Source organism: Oreochromis niloticus, linkage group LG18 (assembly GCF_001858045.2).
Source record: "Oreochromis niloticus isolate F11D_XX linkage group LG18, O_niloticus_UMD_NMBU, whole genome shotgun sequence".
NCBI classification, from domain to species: Eukaryota; Metazoa; Chordata; class Actinopteri; order Cichliformes; family Cichlidae; genus Oreochromis; species Oreochromis niloticus.
Genome location: NC_031982.2, coordinates 29,482,779 through 29,499,038, shown reverse-complemented (window position 1 = coordinate 29,499,038; position 16,260 = coordinate 29,482,779). Strand labels below are relative to the sequence as shown.

Genomic DNA, 16,260 nt, shown 5'->3' with positions numbered 1-16,260 from the left:
CACCATGAACCTATGCAACACACTTTGAACGGTGTGTTCCTCCTCAAAAGCATGTTGCATGTTTGAAAACATTATCTTCTAACACATGAGTATCACTGTGACCATAAACCTTTTATACATGTAGTATTTTACATACAAGTATGTAGTATTTTCTGTTACTTAATAAAACCTAAACCTAACAAGAATGAATGAGAGAAAAAAAGGAAATATTTAGTAAGATCAAAAAATAATGATCGCACATGACTCATAAAACCCAGTGACTTAGATGTGCACCACTGTGTGACCCATAAAGATGCTAATCTACAACATGAGCAGCTCCACTATCCTGCATGTTGGAAATCGAAACCAAAGCATTACTTAATGCATTAACATGTGACGGCAAGAAGTCCTGACTAAGTATCCGAGAATGACAGTGAGAATGTTTTGCATATACAGGCTGATTTGCAGTAATTACATTTACGGTTGCTACTGTGGAAGGCCACTTTTTTTTCCATCAGCATAAAATGTAAGTAAGGTCATTCTCAGCTTCTCTATCAAAAACGAATAATCCATCTGTCCTGTCACATGAATTTGGGTAGAAAGGTTACACGAAGGATTGCCATGGTAAACTCAAAATGTCAACTTGACATTCTTAGATCGCCTTAATGCCCCAGAACTGTCTTTCTAACAATCGATCACACTCCCATCAAAACTTCACTTTGTCTAAAAGTCTTTGCTGAGATGATAATCGCTATGCCTCTCTATGTGAGAGAGACTAGATGTGAGAGTTTTGGGGACTCGCTCCACTGCTTCAGCTGAGATGAATCGATTTCTGAAAGGGATTATGGGAAAATCAGGTCAAATGACAGAGGAATATGTATAGAGTTCAAATAGGTGCTGATAACCTGTGCTTAAATGGTCCCAGGTTGTCCTTATCAGAACTTCTAGTGGAGGCTTTCTGGTTATATGAAATGAATGATTGAGAATAAGAATTTGCAAAAAAGGTGGTTCCATTTCATTTTCATTAAGTGTTTAAGTAAGTTTAGGGAATAAAGGGAATAAAGTTTTTGTATTTTTGGGGGGAAAAAACCTCAAACAAATTATTCAAAAGACTCATATTCTAAATTACATTTGCTCACTGCCTCAGAGACCTACAACCAAGTATATCGTCACCACACTGTACACTGAATGACTCCGGCTGGTCTGGAAACAATTACCGGCTGATCTGTGAACTTAATTAGAAAGGAAACCCAGGATGTGTGTAAAACATCCATGGTATCGATCCAGGTTTTATTAAAGCATGTATCCTGACTGAACTGCTGTCACAGCACTCTCCCTGCACTCCTCACACATTGATTCCCTTTGTGGTCAGGAGACCCAGCCTCAGCACTCTGATTTCATTTCTGAATTTGATCTGCTGTTTAGGCCTTTAATCTACTTCTTACTGTGAGGATAAAGTAATCATAGGTCAGTCATGTTTTGATCACGTAAGAGTATAAATAAGTATTTCAAAACAACGTACCAGTTCTCTAAAATAACCATGGCCATCTAAACTTCACGGCCATGAAGCTAGAGTCTCCCTTTGCCACAAAGCCGGTGGGATTTTTTTCATTGGCTTTTCGATGATCACAGACAAAAAGGTCTGTGGGAAATAAAACTTAGGCACTTCCACATTTTGTTCAGCATCTTAATCTCCGCAAACTGATGCAATATTAAGGATTTTTGAAGGGTAAATGCAAAGTAGCATGTATCGCTAAAATCAAACGCTTAGTAATCTTTTTGTTCTTGCATGTATAAACTTTTAACTTTCTTTCTCTTTTTTGTCTGTCTGCAGGATCAGTTTGAGTTCGCATTGACAGCCGTTGCTGAGGAGGTGAATGCCATCCTGAAAGCTCTTCCACAGTAGAAAACAACACCTCTACTCCTCATCTCACCTTTGTCCTAAGGATCTTCCCCTATATTGTTTCCTATTTTGTCTCCTAGATTTTTTTACCCTGTTATTTATGTTCTTTCTCCTCTCATGCTTCTCATCTGTCATTTCCGTCTCTTGTTTCTCCTCCTTCTGACACTTCACTTAATCTGTGTTTTCCTGTCTGCCTTTCTTCTTTTTCTCTACTCCTTCTTCATTTTACTCCTCTCTCCTCTCTCCACTGTCTTCTGCTTTCATTTTGTGTTTTCACACCCTTGCTACTCCCATGCCCTTTTCATATCTAATATTTACCCATGTCTTTACCATTTATCGCTTCTATTATTTCCTGCAGTCAAATTTCCTATTTCTCACCCTATCTTGTCATCAGATGTTTTTTCTCATCTTTTATCCCATTTTCTCATTTCCGCATGCCTCGTCTTTCCTCCTTGTGACCCCTCTCCCTTCCATGTGCAACCGTTCCTTGCACTTCTTAACATCTCCCATTCGATCTCAGTCAACGTTGTGCCAGGAAACCATTGAAGCTATCCTGTACATAGACAGACCTTCCTTCTGTTGTGATGATCCAAGCAGCCTGTTTTCCAAAGTAACACTTCACTGCATTTAAACGACTTTTAATCGATTTTTCAAAATCATCTGTATTCTGTTAAGTGTCTAATTATCATAATTTTTGTTTCTAGATGAACATTGATCTCATTGGCATCAGCTGGCATTGATCAAAATAAGATGGCTCAAAATGTAATCGTATATCTGATTCGGATTTTCTTGGCAATGTTCAATGTGGCCAATTGCCAAACCTGAGTGTTTTACTGAATTGATGCCACTGATCGGTCTCTGAGTGGGTGCATGTGTGACGCAGATCATCACACATTGTCTGATATTTAATGCCATGCTTTTTGATATGTTTTGATGCCGTATGCTAGTGTGTCACAGTATGCTGTAACTCATCAGCACGTAGTGTTGGTCAGTACGGTAGATATTAGGCAAAACACAAGTGATTCCATCTCCCACGAAGCCTTGCTTTTGTAAAAGTAAGCGGGGAAACCCAAAAAATAACACATTATCGGTAACTGTCTTAGCTGAACAAAAAACGTGCTAATACTGGAAATATGGTCAAATGATTTTGCTTCATCTTTGTTGAAGCGATTTTGTGTTTCTTCTACCTGAATTGTTCTTTCTTGTGGAAAAACAATGTTGTGGCTTGTCAGTGAAGTTACACTCATGTCTGCCTTAACAAAAAAAATAAAAATTCAGTAGATGGACTGGTAAAAGCCACGAGGATAAGGAGTAATGCTTCATTTTAAAATGGCCTCATTCTAGTGGATTAACCTGCGGATTAAAGATTAGCTGTGCCTGTGCTAAATGAAAATCGCTGCGATAAACACTGAAGAACATTCTGCGGAAGCAGGAAGTTTCTGTTCGGCCAAAAGTTTGTGAGAGTCCTCTCACAAGTACCTACTTCAAATAACTATAAGTTCAAAATGCTAGAGTGGAGTCATTTTAAATGTTAATGTTTCTGACAAGTATTGTCATGCCAAAAGGAATAGCTTTGCTTCTGAATAGTAGGTTCTTAATGTAGCATTAATGGATGATTTGTACATGTACAGTAGTGAAATCTGTATTGCAATGGAAATTAGTTTGCAGTGACACGCCTCAGCTGGTTTTCCCAAAAGCATTCTGAAATTAACATGTTTTATGTACTGCTGTAAATAAAAAGAGCACAGTCAGCATTAACTCTTATTTTTCATGTTTTAGCCCATGTATGTAGGTTTATTTCAGTATCACGCCTCTCAAGAAAAGGCCTCACCACCAGTTACAGACAAGTTCAGATCATTATTTTTGCTGGCTTCTGAACAGAATGTCCTGGGATTGTCAGCTCATTTTCAGTTTTAGCTAAACAAAAGCCGCCACTAAATAGCTTGAAATTAAGACACTGATTATTAAAGATGGCTTTGGGAAACCAGCTCGTGCAAAATCAATTGGTTGACAGTTTGAAATGTTTCATTCAGTTAATTCTACTTCTGTTTATAAATCACCGATGACACGAATTGCATACACTTTGCTGCTAATGCATGAGACTATTCAACAAATGTGTGCTGTAATTTTCTCCTTGCCTCAAAATGACCTTTACAAACCTCTCCAAGCAACCAGCCAACTGCTGATGTTTCTATTAACTTTGTGTTAGACTCTTTATTAAACAAGATGCTCCAAGGACCTTAAAGTACAAAAGCCAAGGATTATCTTCTCTAAACTGTGCAGATCATAGTTAAAGCGGGCTGAAACGTGGTGCAGTAACAATATGATGTAACACTGCAGCAAGCTGGTCTACATTTTTCCATCACAAAATTGAAACGTGCTACAAGAAATGCTGCTTTTAATAATGTGTTCAATGTGAAATGAGATTCTGTTTCTCTCCCTTTTTAGGATACTGTCAGGTATATTATAAAAATGTGGAATTAAGTGAACTGGCATTCACTTTAAATGATCTTATTCTACCATATTTGAATCAAGCTTATTATAATGGGCTTTTATTTTTATTTTTTATTTTGCAATAATGATACTCAATCAGTTTCCCTGCTGGTGTTCTTTCTTTTTCACACACCATCAAGTATGAATAGATGGCTGGTCTGTTGCATTAAAACTGTACATAAACCCTAAAACACAACAGAAGATATTTTGTTCTATTGGTGTAAACAACTTGTGAATAAAGTCTAGTTGTCGATGCAGTATTGTAATGCAATCCCGACTTGTGACTGTGGTCTCTTTTTTTCCCTTTTCTGACATAATTATACACTAATTTTTACCATCGGGGTGAGCAGTAAAACGTGTTTTATAGAGCTGCAAACACCAGCTGCATTTTAAATCGGGTACCTTAGGTGTGTGCACACAAAGTGATGTCCTGCAGTGGATGGCGTTCAAGGCTGACATTCAGCATTTACATTTTTTTTTCTCTTCAGGTGAGATATTTGGGCAACACTAACACCTAATATACGAGAAGGTGCAATGAAAACTTTTTTGCAGTTTTATATTGCTTGACATTGCACAAAAAGAAAAACATATATTTCCGCAAAAAGGTATGAAAAAGTGCATGTGAAGTGTGGTATTTTGTCCATCACTCTTTTATTATTATTGGGAATAGTAGTTGTAGTAGCAGCAGCATTATAGTGACCACAGAGTCAAGGAGTTAGCTTGGATGTTAACTAGCCAAACTAGCTAACGTCCAGCTAGTTTGGCTAGCAAATTAAATTTGTAATTAGCCATATTAAAAAGCTGCTAACTTTGGTTTGAGCAAAAAAGCGAAATTAAAGGCAAAACTGACCTGTCATTCAAAGTTCACAAATGGTTTAACTTTTAAAACTATTGTGCTCAGCTAAACCTTTCTCGCTAAACTTGACTGAGCGTTTCTGGCACATAAAGTTAGCCAACGAGTGAAAATGAGTGAAATATATGCAATTGAGACCTGCTCGCCAGTTTTCTGGTTAAAAGGCGGGATTTTCTTCAGAACCTAATAACACGAAGTGTATCTTTTTTAACCCCAACTCCCATTTGTTTATTTAAGGTAAACTGTGAGCAATAAACTGCCAAAAAATGCCAGATATAACGAAGATTATACAAAATTACACTCACATATGCAAAAGTATATCTAAATTTAAAATCAAAATGTTCTGGGCATTATTTCATGGTTCAGGGTTTATAGCAGGGGTGTCGAACTCCAGGCCTCGAGGGCCGGCGTCCTGCAGGGTTTAGATCTCACCCTGGGTCATCACACCTGAATTAAATGATTAGTTCATTACCAGGCTTCTGGAGAAGTTCAAGAGATGCTGAGGAGGTCATTTAGCCATTTAAATCAGCTGTGTTGGATCAAGGACACATCTAAAACCTGCAGGACACCGGCCCTCGAGGCCTGGAGTTCGACACCTGTGGTTTATAGGGTTAACATAGATTTTTGTCACACTCTTAAATAAATATAATATAATGACATTTTGTGGGAGATGTGTGTATGCAAACTGTGCACTCTTTAATCAAAAGTTAAGCTACAAAAGCAAATATTTGATCTGTCATGGCCTTTAAAAAAATCCCAGTGTAAGCACCTGTTTTTTCCACTTGATCAAGGGAGCGATTTAAAATCACCCCTTATCATCTGATTCATCGCATGCCTGCAGTTAACTGCTTCTTTCTTTGCACTGTGGAAGAACCACTGTCACTCCTTCAAACATAAGTTTTTTTGTGCAGCTGTTTTTAAGTCTAATACCTGTCCAGCTGTTTTTAACCTCATCTCCTTGATGTTGACGATCTCTCGTTACAAAGACATTATGACGCCAAAATGAATCACATTTTTCATTCAGAGTCATCGTCACTTGGCATTATTATTCATCCAGCATCTCCTTATAAGAAGCTGGGTGGATGATCAGCTTTTTGAGTGCTTATTCAGGTGAAACAGCAGCTTGCTATTGATTGTGGGGGAAAAAACGTTCTCAGTACATAAGCTTGTGTTGCTTTCTTGCAGTGTTGACTTAGAGAGTAGGAAGTAGGGAAATCGATTTAGCAAGATGCTGCTTTTCTCTCAATAGTGAGTCATATGAGTAGATTTAGACCGTCTAAGTTTTTCTTTTCATAGATGGCAACTTCTACTGTAGACACCTTGGGATTTGAATACATGTGCACACATTTTAGTCCCTGAGATTTGGTTTGCCTGATAGTAGCTACAAAGGGCCTGTTCACACATAGTTTTATTGTGTATTTTGAATCATCATTAACATGAGAACAGCTCTAAGTATATTTGTTCACACAGGGAATTAGAAATGTTTCTCCACACGTGTCCTGGGTGACCACTTAAGATCATTTCCATACTACAACTTATACTGACATACTATAGATCAGTGACAGGTGTATTCAAGGTAGAGAGTACAAAAGGAATCAGCTCTGAGCCCCTTCCTGTTTGCACTGGTGACAGAGTGGAGTGCGTGGAGACATATAAAGACATAGAAGGCAAGGCTGAGATGATTTGAACAAGCACAGAGGATGCATAGTGTATTGGACAAAGGATGCTGGAGGAAGATCAGAGAGAAGATTTGTAGATATAATGAAGGAGGACATACAAGAGGGTTGGCGTGGATGCCAGGGACATAGTGCGATGATATGGTGACCCGTAAAGGGAGCAACTGAATGGCGAAGATAATTTCTGTTGTCCAAAGGTAATAAAAATGTGTTGTTGCTGTTAAAAAGAAGGTTAGGAAAGAATGTCCCTCACTTGTTTGCCTGAAGCCCAAGATCTTTGACCCACTCATAATGTGGACATTTTAAAGTCTTATATGGGTAAAAGAACTAGTGATTAAGAATTTACTTCTGCTTGCTTACACAGAGGATGTCAGCTGAGCTGCCATCTTAATTGTGGTCCAAGACATTTTTTGAACAAAGAAGTACAGCTTCAGCGTGTCAGGTTTATATCACAAGCCTTAAGGCTTCATTCAGATTTACTATTAAGATTTGATTTCTTTGTTTTACTTTTGTTCATAATTCTGCCAAAATCTGAACTGATCACAATCCTGAACACAGTAACACCAAGTGTATCTATTGTGATAAATAAGGGCTATTGTTGTAATAAGAATTAAAGGTTATTACCCTAATTCAGAGTATGTACTAGAACACACAGTTAATGAATAATGCCATAATTATCCTGAGACCTCCATTCATGTGCTGCCAGCTCTACAGATCCAAAATATTTTTGGTATCAGTGAATACTACCCCAGTTCTGTTAACTGGTGATTATGAATTCACTTTACGTGTTAATGTCAGAGAACGACTACTTGTCTGTCTGTGATAGATTGGCAACCTCTCGGTTGATATCATCAGAGTTAGACTCCGGCTCCTCACAACCAGTCAGATAAGCAGATAAGAAAACTGATAATGGGGGGACTTTGTTGGGGATTGATGTGAGATAGATGAGCCAGCTATTGCCTCCATCATACAGCCCCAAACAGCACAAGCTTGTTGTGCTGTAGCACTACTTATGATGGATTCTCAAGTTGTCATGGTTTGTATTATGGCATTTTTCATCATTTGTCCTGTCAGTTCATATCCACTGTGTCTCCACCTTTATGCATCGCCTTCTTTGCATTTTGAAAAGTCAGTTTTGCTTAGGAATGAGTGAGTGAAATCATCCAGAGGTACTGTGTGTCCGTGGCACAGTAAGAGATGTTCGAATTCTCTAAATACAAAGGAAAGATACTTCATTGGTTCCTGCATTACCACACGGGATATACTGAACCATCCTTTATGAAAAGGAAAGGAGATAGTACACAGTTCAAATCAACGCACAATCTGACCAGTCACAGAAGCAACCAGTGTGACTAACAAGTGTTGCAGAGTGTCATATAAACTACTCCATCTTGTGCCATTTCTTCCCTCTATGCAGATGTGTTTAAAAGCTTAGTTTGTTAAAGACACCGGCACTCAAGACCACTGCCTTTGCCTGCCACCCAGGCTGCATAGTATCTAACCCATGGGCCTACATGGCAGTGGAGGTTATTTCTTCCTGCTACCCAGCAAGGTTCTCAAACTGTGAATTGTGAATTATTGAGAGATTTTTTTCTTAGTCTGGCCCCTCACCTGGAACCGATTTACCTTTGGAGACTATACCAGTGGCTATTTCCCAGGATCAGAGGGATGCTAACCCCTCCTCTGTAATTAGGTAGCAATTTTTCAACGAGGAAGATTCAAAACCCTTTAAACCATAATTTTTTCAGTTAGACCTATGGCCATACAATCTGGGTAATCGTGAATAGAAGAGCCAGAAATGTGTTTCCACAGTAGGGTGGCTGGACCTCAGACTCCTGGAAGGTGCTAGGAGCAAAGCCGCTGCTTCATTGTGATGCTCCAGGAGTCAACTGAGGTGGTTCAGGCGTCTAATCAGGATGCTTGAGGTTTTCCAAGCACATCCAGCTGGGAGGAGATCACTGGGCAGACCCAGAACTTGCTGGAGACATTATATATATCTCATCAAGCTGGGAATGCCCTGGGATGCCGAAGAGGAACTAGAATGTGGGATCAGGAAGGATGTCTGGAATACCATGAAATACTGCTTTGTCCATTATCATGCAGTCTGATTTTGGATGAAAAAAAATTAATGGATCAGTGGATAGATTGGCAATAAATATTATTCTATTTTATAAAAAAATCTGTTTTTGTAAATTGCTTTATAATTTAGAAAAATATAATTAGTTATATCAAGATGAAAGTAAATCAGTTTGCACTGATAATGTTGCTGTACTGAATGTTGCTGTTTTGCTAGTCTGCATAACTCTGCATAAAACTGTCTGTTCTTTACAGACGTCTGGTTTAATCACACAGCATTAAATACTAAAAAAGGTAAGTTGAAAAAATTCTAGTCTAGTCAAAAGTTTAGAAGTTGTGCATTTTATTCTACAGTTCTGATTGATTCATTGTTGGAGTTTATACAAAAATAGCAAGAAGCCTGAAAAATTCTATTATTAAAAATATCTAAATTATCATTTTACAGTAGATGATGTGTTGGTACTGTAATTAACTAATGCACGTTTCCTTTTTCTGCTGAATTTTGGTCCTTGATGCACAGGAAGTTTAGGAAGCCCTGAAAAATTGTTGTAAAGTTGTCATTATTTTTTATTACCATCTTGTCAATTGTTGCTACTGCTGTAAAAATTAAGTTTTCAAGACTGAGGAAATGAATGTTTATTTTCCTTTTGTCACATAGGCATATTTGAAATTGTACAATGGGGAATTTAAACAGGTTTTTAAGGGCCTGGGAGGTCATGGAACTTATTCAGCAAATAAATTACTGTGGAAACTTTCAATACAAGTGAAACAGGGACAGAAATATAATTGCCTCGACTTTTTTTCCCCTCAGACTGCAGCATTATACGTTGAGACTCTGAGTAGACTACTTTATTTAACATCGAAACAAGATGCCTGAGCATGCCACTGTGGCTATCAGTCCCCACAACGCCTCAAGTAAAAATGTTGTCATTCATTCTGCTGGTAGCGAATGAGGATCCATGTCTGTGCTCAAAGCGACCAGTCATGTCGCTGTTCAAAATCATCAACCAGATTTGTAAAACCACAGAGCTGCTGTTGGCAGTGACACTGTCAGCCTGTTAATGGGCAACTCGTATTCTTCCTGCAAGAACAAATCAGAAACAGCTTACTTGAGTTCACAAATATTTTGTCCCTGTCTGCACATTAGTCTCTGAGCAGTATGCAGTTGCATATCCTATGTTTAGTAATCAATAGGAGATGTTGTGGACAGAATGACTCCTCTCAGCGGTTCACTGCGAATGGCAATCACACACATTTTCAGTGTTTCAGCACAGTTTTAACTGGTTTTTCTTTCATTGGGTTTATTGATGCCACATAAAATAAATCTGAAGCATAAAAGCACAGCTGTAAAATTTGCCACCTAGCAGCTGCCCACACTAACAGGCGTCTGTCACTGACTCAATGGGGTTAAGTACCTTTATAAACGTCACATAACTTTTCTAACTGCCCATGATGACTTGACCTCTGGGTACTGTGACCAATGTTTCAGGGCTTCCTGTGAGACCAGGATTTAGTGTTCCTGTCATGTACGGCTGTGTGACAGGCAAGGCAGGACCAAATCGCCAGATTCAGAGACATGGGTAAACTAAGAGAGGCAACTTTATTGCTTTAGGTTATAAACACAAAAAATAAAGAAATACAAAAACTCAAGCGAGGTAAAAACTACAAACTAGGAAGCTTGAAAACTACAAGGAAACTAATGCAAGCAAAACACACAGCTCGAGTGGATGACATGACAGAGAACAGAGGGAGACACAGATGGTATTTACACAGGAGGAGATCAGGGCAGAGTGGACACACCTGGATGCACAGCTGAGCAGAATCTGACTGACAAGACAGGGGAAGCAAAACTGAACATAACACGCAAGACAGAGAGAGTATCAAAATAAAACAGGAAGTAACACGCACACAAATAAACACGGAGACTCAGACTAACACTACTCAAACTACTAAGTTGACAGTAGTACTGAGGGTAAACAGACAATGAGACATGACAGACTGGGAGACTGAAAGGATAACAAAACACAGAGACAAGATTGGGAGAGACTGGACACAGAGGGACACTCACATAATAGAAATAAGACCTATAAACAGCAAACTCAAACACAACATATCCAGGAGCTAAAACATAATTATCTTATATTTTCAAAGGAACAAAACTCAGAACGGACCGTGACTGTTCCATGGACAGGGCATTGTTTCACAAATTCAGACTTGAACAAATCTAATAAAAAGGTAATATTAGTAAGAAGATATCAAAAAAATTTTGGCAAGATCTTGCATTTTATGCTTTCTCTTGTAGTAAAGGTTTTTCACATCTTTTTCAAATCTAGCCCTGGGACAATCCAGATCAGCTTTTTCTTTTGTGAACTTGAAAAAAATAAATAAATAAATAAGAGTTTTAATCCATCTTATAAATGTAAAACTTAGTTTGAGTATTTTTTCATGATTTAGGCAAACTGTGAATTTCAAGCTGGTCTCATAACATTTATTCCAGTACTGACACTTTGTAACATGCATAGGGTTCATATGATAAAGATGGGGGTCCCGCTTTAATTCCTTTTGTGTTTTTTATTCACATGCAGAATAATCCAAGAGACTTACAGTATGTAATGCTATAAGACTGCAGGTGTGTAACTACAGAGATGAACAATGTTAAATGTCTGTCTTTTAGCTTGTGTTTGATTTTGTCCCCTAAAGCGTTGCGTAAAGGGCAATTTAATGCATTAACCTGTCAACAAAATTGAACGCTTAACAAATTTGTTAGACCACCACCCAATGGCTTATGCTACAATAACTGTATTAGTAATTACCAAAATATTTGTTATGTTTCTGTAACAAAAGGGAAAAATTGTGAGTAAAAAAGTTGTCTTTTCTTTCCTATTGAAAGGTCATGTAATTGTGTTATCGATAGAACCTCAGCTAGGTCCCTCACTTAAATAGCGACTCTGGTGGGACTTGAACCCACAACCTTTGAATTGCATCTGAAGTGAATCACTAGAAGTCCAACGCGCTATCCATTGCGCCACAGAGCCTGTTATATGTGGTATCCCCCAATTATTTTTTTGTTGCTAAACGTAAATCCTAACCTATATCCCTGTGCCTTAAAAAGCAGCTAAAGCTATATCCATTGCACTAAAATATGCTAATTTTCTGACCACTATGTGACTAATAGCGAAAGAATATTCACTGGACTGTAATGATACAACAAAGGTGATGGAATATGGTTCTTTCAAATTAAATCCTGCACTTTCACAATTAAAATTATTTTATAAATCATATTAAGTTTGAACAAACATTATTTGTGAGGTCAGAGAAGCATGACCGGACTGCTTTAAGCTGATAGGAAGGCAACAGTAACTTAAACAACTACTTACAACCAACGTATGTAGAAGACCACATATGAATGCTCAACACATTGAACCTTTAAGCAGATAGACTACAGAAGCCAAACCTGTCAGCTAAGAATAGTAATTGTGTGATGAGCCTATAATAAGATCAGAATTTGGCATAAACAACATGAAAACATGGGTCCATCCTGCCTCGAGTCAACACTTCAGGCTGCTGGTGATGTACTGGTGTACTGTTGGAGGATATCATTGTTCCCTTTTTGAATATCATTATTAACCCCCTATTCACACTTAGTACGCACTGAGCATTGCTTAAACACCACAGCCTACCTTGTATTGGTGGGATGCGGTGGAATAGGAGATTCACATCAAGGAATTGGAGCCGACAATATGAGGGGACCGTGATGCAATCATGTCAATATGGAACAAAATTTCAGTGTAATGTCCTGCACCTTGTTGAATCTAAGCCACCAATAATGGAAACAATTCTGAAGGCAAAACAGGGTCCAACTTGGTTCTGCCAAGATGCACCTAATGAAGTGTCCAGTAAGTATAAGTTCTATGTGATTTCCCTGATAAAAAACTACATAATAAAGGTAAGTAGAAGTTTGGGGCCAGTCTGGGAAAAACATCACTTACTCTATTTTTCTTTATGGAATGATTTTCAATTTCTTTGGAATTCTAGCCGTGCAGTGCTGAAGTCATTACTCTGACATTCAGGGTTGGGACAGGCGAGAGTTTCTCTTTTTACTGATGGAAATCTTAAAAGGTTGAATGAGTCCAGGTCAAGTGGTTTACACACAATTTCAGCATGCAGTGCTCTGTGTATTTACCATGTAGGATTTGTACTATTATCTCAAACAAAGTCAAAGAAAATTATTCAAAATGAAAGAAAAAATAAGTGATTCAAATCACTCTGATCTTTCTTCATTATTGTTTCACCCAATTGGATAATAAATGCGCCACCATGTCCCATCTCTTTTACCCAGTTCACTCGTTGTGAGGACACTTCTGGCATTTAGTTTATCATTTTCATCAGTGTCGCACGTGCGGTGACCCCAATATCACCCGCCGTCATTCATCATTAGCACGTTTATAAGCATGCTTCCACTGGCGGCCCTCACAGGGAATTTAACCATTTGCATAGAAAAATTGCTTTCCTCCATGCAATGAGAACGGACTGTTTTACATAATTACAAATGATGTGCGGCTGCAGGACAAAACTGACATGTGCACGTGGGAGAATTAAGAGGGGAATGGAACTGTTATAGATATGATTTGTGTCAGTGGACATGAAGGATTTGAATAACTGAATATATTTTGCTTCTGTATGTTGCAAGGTGAAGATTTTATGTCTTATATATTTGTTTTGAAGACCATATTTTGCAGGTAAGAAATGTGAGATTAAATTCCTTTTATCAGTTTTCAGTATGAGTCTTATAAAGTACCACTTTTCTTTTTTACATTTTTTTCTAACAGTGAAGGTATTGATTCTTTTAGTATTCTCTGGCTCTGTTAAAAGTCATGCATACTTTTAAGGCAACTTTAAGAAGTAATGCTGTATATTTCAGTATAACTATTTTTAGTGCTCTTATTTGAAGTTTTGAATCCAATATATTGTGATTGTTTGACATTTAGACACTGGATTGTCCCTGTGGCATCTTTATGAGTTCAGAAAAGTTTTCCCAATTCTAACTCCTCGAGCCCAGACTTACTTCTAGCAAGTGGATGGAAAACCCATTAAGACTAATGACTCATGTTTAAGGTAAAATCTGAGAACCACAAACGGCTATGAGGTGATGTTTTTTGAAATCACGTCACACGTCAAGGTTTGGATTAAATGCTTTGCCTTTGTGGTTTTTTAGTAGATGTGGTCATGGTTAAATACTGGCTTTCAGTTTAAAACTGGAAACAAATTGCAAAAACGCTTTGACAACTCATTAATCCATGGATGCTATGTTATGCTAATTACTTTCTCCACTACATGCTGTTGCAAGGGAGAAGTAACTACCTGTTGTAATAAGCTACTTGCACATTTGGCCTATGTCTGTGAGTTTATAAGATGAAAATCTTTAAAGTGTGTAATAATGAGAGGCTAATATATATATATGTATATGCTGCGAGCCTTTTTCGCTGTAACAGACCTCCTCAATTCATTAGCCAGCTCAAATCTGCTGTCAGACTGTAAAGCAGGTACTTTATGTTTGCAGAAAGGTCTAGGCGCAGAGTTTCACCACAGAGCAGAACTTTCCATCGATGCCATTTCCCGGCCAACTTCCTCCTCAATCTGTCTCGCTCTGGTGGTGTTGGCAGTGGAGGAGAAGACTTGCAGTGATAACAGAGCCAGAGATAAAACAGAGAAAACACACACAATGAGCAGCAGTGTGTTCAGACGGATGTGTTCGAGAGCTATTAGAGCCTGTCACAGTTGGCTTGTCACGAATCTGGTACGCACACACACACGCAAGCACGCACGTACATGTACGCGTGTACACATACACATGTCCCAGCAGCTTGCACAATTCTAACAACTGTACACACACTGGATGACATACTCCCCACTGTGGCAATCATGCACAGACTCGCACTCGCCTCATTCCTACATGTCTCTGAGGCTGTCTCACTCACACGCACGTGTCTGCCTGTCTTCCCTGGGAATCAAAGGCAGTGGCAGCAGGTATTTTCGATGTGCAGACTTGAGTAGTTTTCAAAGATAAGAGCTGCGACTGAGTGGCTCTGTTGCCATCTGGGTAGTTTGTGTGTGTGTGTGTGTGTGTGTGTGTGTGTATTGAGAGAGAGCGAGAGAGACTGAGACCACAGACCAAACACTTCTGTCACTGCAAATGTCATCCAGCACTGCGGAGGAGGAAGAACACCTATGGCCAGGTGTGCTTCATAAAGTGTTCCTGGACACAGGAAATATGTAATGGAACTTTTTCTCTTTTTTTTGTCCTTTTACATGTGGAAACGTTCATCTTTGCAGCCAGGAATTTAATTTGGTAACACAGAATGTGAGAAAAAAATATGAAAAAGGGTCACTTTTAAGCTATTTTTGAGGCTGAATACCTGTATTGATTACAATTTGTGCTTTTTCTGCATTCCACTTCCTGCTAAAAATATTGCTAATGTGATTTGTTAAGGTAATAAGAAGTTCTTTGGCAGCAAAATCTTAAAAAGTTGTTGGCAACCAATGTGCCAGAAACAGCAAAGTTCACACATCTAATTAAAATCATTGGGCTTATTTGTCATGCCAAGAGTCACATCCAGATAAAATCCTGATATGAGAATCTAATTTGTTGCACTTTTGTTTACACAGAAATACATCTCAGGAAAAACTCTGTGGAAATTCTGTTTCACTTAAGTTGCCATTATCACAGAGCACATACTCTGATTGTTTTACTGATGTTGTTACACTTGAAGAGAGCTGAGATTGCATCATTTGTGTTTGGAAGAGAAGGTTCAGGTTAGTTCTTTGCAATATCTCACAAAACCGATTCTCAAACCTCCTGTAAACAGTTCCTTTAAAAAAATGTGGCTTTACATGGCAAACAAAACCCCCCAAAACATTTTAACACATGAAGCCAGTCCAAAAGGATCTAATAATAGAGAATCTTTTACTCACTTCAATTATGACCCTAATAAATGCTTTCCTGATGAGTTTATGAATTGAATGAACACTTTCAAGTCTCTTTTAATATGGTATCATGTATATTTTGTAAAAGATGCTCCCATTTAGTGTAAATTGTATCAGTTTGAGTGTGTGGTGCCCTTCACTTCCTCAGTCAAGTTAACCTTAGCCTTGCTTGTGGTGTCTGGTTTAAAAATCAAGATATCAAAGGCTAAAATCAGAAACTTGAAGCTTTGAAACAGTGGTACAAAAGCAAGTGGGTGACATCTGCGATATACAACTTATATGACATGTATCTAAAG

General features: G+C 38.3%; 1 protein-coding gene and 1 non-coding gene across 3 annotated transcripts in view; one reads left to right on the top strand and one right to left on the bottom strand.

Moving 5' to 3' along the window:
- Positions 1–4,652, top strand: part of LOC100697792 (receptor-type tyrosine-protein phosphatase N2) — a 208,867-nt gene extending 204,215 nt beyond the window's left edge. For both annotated transcript variants that reach the window (XM_005476816.4, XM_013272749.3), the window contains exon 23: positions 1,814–4,652. In XM_005476816.4, coding sequence (XP_005476873.1) covers positions 1,814–1,885 — 72 coding nt within the window. In that variant the 3' untranslated portion in view covers positions 1,886–4,652. The remainder of the gene's footprint in view (positions 1–1,813) is intronic.
- Positions 4,653–11,923: 7,271 nt separating this feature from the next.
- Positions 11,924–12,015, bottom strand: trnar-ucu (transfer RNA arginine (anticodon UCU)). Its single transcript is given in 2 exon segments — positions 11,924–11,959; positions 11,979–12,015. It is a non-coding gene; the product is annotated as a tRNA-Arg (tRNA).
- Positions 12,016–16,260: the final 4,245 nt, after the last annotated feature.